Raw genomic sequence first — 6071 nt, forward strand, 5'->3', positions numbered from 1 at the left:
ATTATTTGGTGAAGACACAATGCTATAAAAAAAAAACAATACTAAATGAATTAAAGTAAAATAATTCTAGGGCCCTTAAATCGAGTTTGCGTAGCAGAAATTTCATATTTTTGTGTGTTTAGTTGTTCAGGCTGCTTTTCTCTTAGTCAAGGTGCAAGTTGTAGTGACAAAAATTTTTGCTGAAAGTGACAAAGGCCAATCTTGACCATGCAATCTTTGATTAGCTTAGCTCTCACTAATGCCTGGTGCCATATCTTGTGTTCATAGTAACCAAAGATCTAGATAATAACTTTTGTTCGTTAAGCATATCCATTCCCCTTTTCAACCCCTTATATCTTTGTTGGATTATCAGGTTTCTTTGATATGCACTGTAGCATAGCATACTTACAATACTTCTATATTAATCTTTGCTAGTGGTATATGCATGATAGTCATATTTCAGCAATGCCAAGTATGCTTAGTTGTGTTGTAGGAAAAAGGATATCAAGGTATTGAGTACTGACATGAAATTTTGCTGAAAGTGACATTGAGGCCAAAGCTGCAAAACATGACCACTGTCTTTGATTAACTCAGGTCTTACTTATACCTGGTGATACATCTTTTATACAGATTTAGATCTAACTTTTGTAAATAAAACATATAGGATACTAGATCGAAGGCGCATTTCAAATGCTGTACTTATTATTATTATTATTATATCTTTGTTGAAATATCAAAGTTCTTTGTTATGCAAAGTAGAATGGCATACCGGTAGTTACGATAACAATAGATTAAAGCTTTGCTGGTGGTACATGAATCACAGTTATATTGTAGTAAAAGTCAAGTATGCCAAGTTGTGTTGTAGGAAGAAAGATCACAAGAAAAATCTGTATTGACAAGGCAGTATTTGCATTGTGTATGCTGCTACAATGATGAAACTCCCAATAACCCAACAAATCTATGTATTCAGCACCTTGCCATTAATGTGCAACATATTTTTTATGTTAAGCCAGAAACTGTCTGCATGTTTTCAACACCTTGCCAAGTTTGTACATGTGTTTATAACTTCTTTCACATATATCTCTACAACATGAATCTATTGTTTATTTTTTTAAATAAAAGTTCAAAAAAGAAATCCTGATGTAACATGTTCATGAACGTTATTGTCATTTTGATGTGGGATTTAGAAATGCAATGAACTCGAGAAATACAAGCCTGTGACCTAGGGAATCAGTGCCCTGCTAATCTATAATTGTGTCTGATTGAGTGATTGTGTGTGTGTGTGTGTGTGTGTGTGTGTGTGTATGTGTGTGTGTGCGTGTGTGTGTGTGAATGTGTGCTAAGGATGCGTCTGAGTCTTCATGACTGCATATGGTGTATGTAAGTATGCATGTATGTACGTATTTATGTACGGTTGTGTACACAGGTTCATGCATGTGTGTTACATGAGTGCCTTTGTATAATACAATGTAGTTTGTGCACTTGTGTCCGCCAGATGCATATGTGCATGCTTTCATGTTTGCATAATTAATAGATTTTTACATATATGTTATCTTTAAAACCCTTCTACATTAAGTTTAGTGTATGAAGATTGTTACTGACTCTGCACGTTTAGGTTAAATTTTTCATAAAATTTAATAATGATGAACACAAATGACATGACAACACAAACTCAACTTTTTGAAACAAACACAGACAAATGCACAACCCATGATGACTATCACCCATACACAATCGCATGATGAGAACACTGCACACATACAAGTACACACAACGGCCACACATTAAATATACTTCAGTGGACTCTCGTTATAAAGAACACTGATACAAAAAATCCTCATAATTTGAAAAGTAATTTTCTTGGTCGCAAAGTTCAAAGTATTGTTAAGGTTAATTTTTTTTTAAATATCAGATATTTAGAACAACATTTTGATTTGACAAAGTAATTTCACTGTGCCCAAGGACTGTTATAACGAGAGTCCACTGTATACAATTGTAGTTTAGATGAGAATAGCAATGATATGAATACAGAAACTTCCACTCCAATTCTGTTGGCTGCATAAAAGAGGAAATTATGGATATAAACCTGAACGTGAGGATATGCTGGTGTTTATTTCATATTCTGCTCTCATGCAAGCTTGAGTAACCTCTGTGTGTTATGACAATTAAAAGATAGCTAGTATTGATGAATTATACAAACTGTTCCTTATCTCCAGAAAGTGCATTTTCTTGAAATGGAGCATTCACAGTGAGCAATTAGTAAGCATGTAAAAGTTTCATTTTTCTATAAAATCATACTATACATCTACAAAAAAAAAAAATCAACTTCACTATGAAAACAAAATGCAACACACTGGAATACTAATACATGGCATAAAAGATACATTTTTTTTACACGATGTGAAAATAAGTACATCTGCTATTACACGTATGTGCCAGAGTAATGATTATCATTAACATTTGCCCATCACTTTGTGTACTCTACATCACAGTGCTTTCTATCTTTAAGCAAAATTCAACAAAAGTAGCCTCATCAGTACAATCATGCTTATTCTGATTAAATTTCGTTCACATATTCAGAACTCACTCCATAATTTACTCTGAGTAATATGCATTGCAAATTTTGGAGCTTCACAAACTGATATAGCCACACATACAGGCAGAAACACTGCTATTCCTGAGGAGGAATAAACAGAAAAGATTGTGATCCAGCCATGGCGGATTTGTTATGGGTGTATACTATACAGGTAATTCTCGTCTTCCATCCCCCAGTGTAATGGAAATCATTCAAATAACATGTATGATAATTGCTAAGAGCTAGTACACTTCGGTCATGTATAAAACACTTCTAAAATTACACTTGACTGGAGAAGGCAATTAAAGGCATTGATTAAGATTGTTTTCAATTTTGAAATCAGAGCTTTGTGTAGATCTGCCTGCTATTACTGTGTCTTAAAAAATTGTCCCTAAAACATCAGGAAAGTGTTGTGCAAAAAGCAAATATTAAAAACCAATTCAGAAACCAATTTTTTTTTGCTATGCACGTTTTCTCATACGAAAGGTTGTTTAAATGTTGCATACCAGTAGCCTAAATCAAATATAATCAAATCTTTTGTGAACTATCATTTTTTGTTAGTTTCAGTGTATGTCAATATTAATGCATATCTCATGTTGACTTATTTTCTATTCAAGTTCTCATGACGCAAACAAATGCCTTAAACACAAAGAAAAAAGCAGAAAAACTAAACAAAAACATACCCTACACCAAGCTCCTTAATCTAAACTTGCACTTCATTTTGAATTGATGCAAATCAAGACTCATCATGAGAGAAATGCATTTTAACTTGGTCTATATTTACATTCGATTGACTCATAAAAGTAAAGGAACTGCATATGTGTTACTGTTGAAGTGGGATAATGCTGCATTACATGACTGCATCACTGCAATTGTATGGAAAACAAATTGATGGTTGTGCTACTAAAGTAACTGAAAAAAAGAATAAGAATAAGAAGAGGTAATGGAGCCATAATAAAAAAGAATAAAATCAAATAACCTTATTGTCCATTATGAAAAAAAAATTAAGCCTCTGTCAAGTGGTGCATGAAAGCATTGCGAATGTCAACTGCATTGCCTCCGACTAGGTCATCGTGTCCTGCAGGGCCATGTCCTGCTACTGCATCTACTCCAGCAAGGAGCTGTTCATCGAAGTCCTCCCCAGCTGACTCGCACAAGTTGTGCAGCACAACACAAGCGAGCACGAGATTGCCAAGAAATGCGATGTGGGTATCATTTCGCTTCAGGAGGATTCTCCACCTGCCTTTGAGTCTTCCAAAGGCGTTTTCCACTACCATCCGTGCCCTGCTCTGCCTGTAGTTGTATTGGCGCTGCTCACGTGATAGCTGCCCATTATCAGGGAAAGGCTTCATTAACCAGGGCAGCAAGGGATAAGCACTATCCCCAAGAATAACAGGCTCCACATCCACACCATTTATTTCCCTCTGAATGTTTGGACACAGTTCACCGTCATTCCCAAGCTGGAACACAGATGAGTTTGCAAAAACACGGGCATCGTGTACACTACCTGGGTAGCCAAAATTTACATTCATGAATCGGTATCTGTGGTCAACTAGCCCCTGCAGGACAATAGAATAAAAACCTTTTCGGTTATAGTAGTCAGCCCTGAATTCCTTTGGTGACTGTACTGGAATGTGGCTGCCATCAATTGCCCCAAAGCACTGAGGAAAGCCCCATTTGACTTCGAATTCACGCACTACGTCAGCCGCTGCGTCACCTCTCGGGATTCGGATCATCGAAGCAGCTAGTGTGTCTCGGATAGCCTCACACACCTGCAAAGAGGGTCAAGTAAACAGGATAAAACTTTGATTAATAATAGAGCTTTTAACTGAATATCTGATGTAATATAACTTATTCTGAGGATACAAATAATAATAAAACAAATGAATAAAAAATTGTTACTTGTATTTTTCTATGGCAACAATGCTTTGCATAAAGTTTCATTGCCGACACTGAGTGATGGGTCATTGACAGTGCAATGTTATACCATCAGCCCATAATATTCTTCAGTTTCATTCAGCTCTCTTTCTGCTTGTCGTTGAATTCCATGAGAAACAAATGTTTAATTAGACATCATTTCAATACAATATTTGCCGGTTTCTGAATTAATCCACTGTATAAGATATACTCCCATTTCTTTCTTTCATTCATTATCCTCATTCACACATAATACATGTCATTAACAGGGCCTTCTTTTGCCAGCTTAACCCCCCCCCCCCCACACACACACACACACACACACACACTTTTAAAACTAGACTAAACATGCCAACCACGAAGAAGCTTCGGCCAGAATTAAACTTGTGTCATGATTATTTGATGTATGAATATTAAATAGCCATGTCTTCCTGCATTTTAGGATATGTTTAGCCCTGAACTGAGATAGGATATACTAACGTTAGACTATTATAAAGTAATTTTTTTCACTGTTCTACTCTCTCTAACGTTAGGTACAGTCTGTATGGTATTATATGGTCAAGGTTAGCTTAGTGTTACGTGGGGACTGCATGGGGACATTCATTGAAGTCTTCATGAAATACAATCTTCCTATAATAAAAATGAAATAAATTATCTCACCTGATGAACAATCTTGCAAACAGTAGCAGTACCGACACCAAATAGCTGCCCAATAGTGCGATATTCAACGTTAGTTGCAAGTCGCCAGACTGTGATTGCCACTCTTTGCTCTACCCCTATTGCACTCCGGAGTCTGGTGTCCATCTTTTGTATAGATGGACGTAGTTTCTGACATAAGTAGTTGAAAGTTTGCTTGGACATTCTGAAGTTTGCCATCCAGTCATCTTCCGTGAATGTTTGGCACACAACAACACGCCACCAGTGATCACTCTTCGGGAGACTCCATGCTCCTCTCTCTCGCAGATGCACTTGCGGGGGCACAGTGAACCCGAGTCCAATGATGATCGCCGCCGACAACATGCAGACGAAATGCATCCTCTCGATGCTTTGGGCACGGGTGAAGCAGCGACGACGTCGAATCCTTCTCTGCAGTGTTTTTCTCCTCCTCTTCTCGTTTCTCATTTTCCTCATGTGCAACATAAACATGATACCGTTCAGAAGATTCCTCGATTCCATGATTGAACCTCAAATCCAGACAGTGAGATTTTTTTCTTTGCAGAATTTGTAGAATTTTGTCGAAAGTAGAACATACATGCTACACTGTATCTGTGTAGTAGCTGTAGTTGTACTGTTTACGTATTCAAGTGGGCGCGCGAGAATAGACGGAAGTCACGTGATATGTTCTGTGACCCGACCCGATAAGCGTTGTTAAAAATGCATATTCATTGTCATCTCGTTTCTGATTGGTCGGCGGGGTTCGGCTTCGTCTCTGCCGCTTAGCCCAGGATTATTTTTTCGTTCTGTTTACACTCACTTGCTTGGCACCGCAATTGCGGTGCTAGCACCGCAATTGCGGTGCTAACCCCTGCTATTTTGCAGGGCCAGATAGTACCGTACTATCGGTGGGGCTAGCCCACTTTGGCAAAAACGAGTGTAAACA

At 37.5% G+C, this 6071-nt stretch overlaps 1 protein-coding gene across 1 annotated transcript; it reads right to left on the bottom strand.

Moving 5' to 3' along the window:
• Nucleotides 1–3558: 3558 nt before the first annotated feature.
• Nucleotides 3559–5647, bottom strand: LOC139734095 (uncharacterized). The gene is made up of 2 exons (XM_071644912.1): nt 5132–5647; nt 3559–4326 (listed from the first exon to the last, which is right to left on the bottom strand). Exons 1-2 carry the CDS (start codon nt 5645–5647, stop codon nt 3559–3561), a joined length of 1284 nt encoding a protein of 427 aa, XP_071501013.1.
• Between the last annotated feature and the right edge of the window lie 424 nt (nt 5648–6071).

Source organism: Diadema antillarum, unplaced genomic scaffold (assembly GCF_040938485.1).
Source record: "Diadema antillarum isolate AM-2024a unplaced genomic scaffold, OU_Dant_1.0 scf00000025, whole genome shotgun sequence".
Classification (NCBI taxonomy): domain Eukaryota; kingdom Metazoa; phylum Echinodermata; class Echinoidea; order Diadematoida; family Diadematidae; genus Diadema; species Diadema antillarum.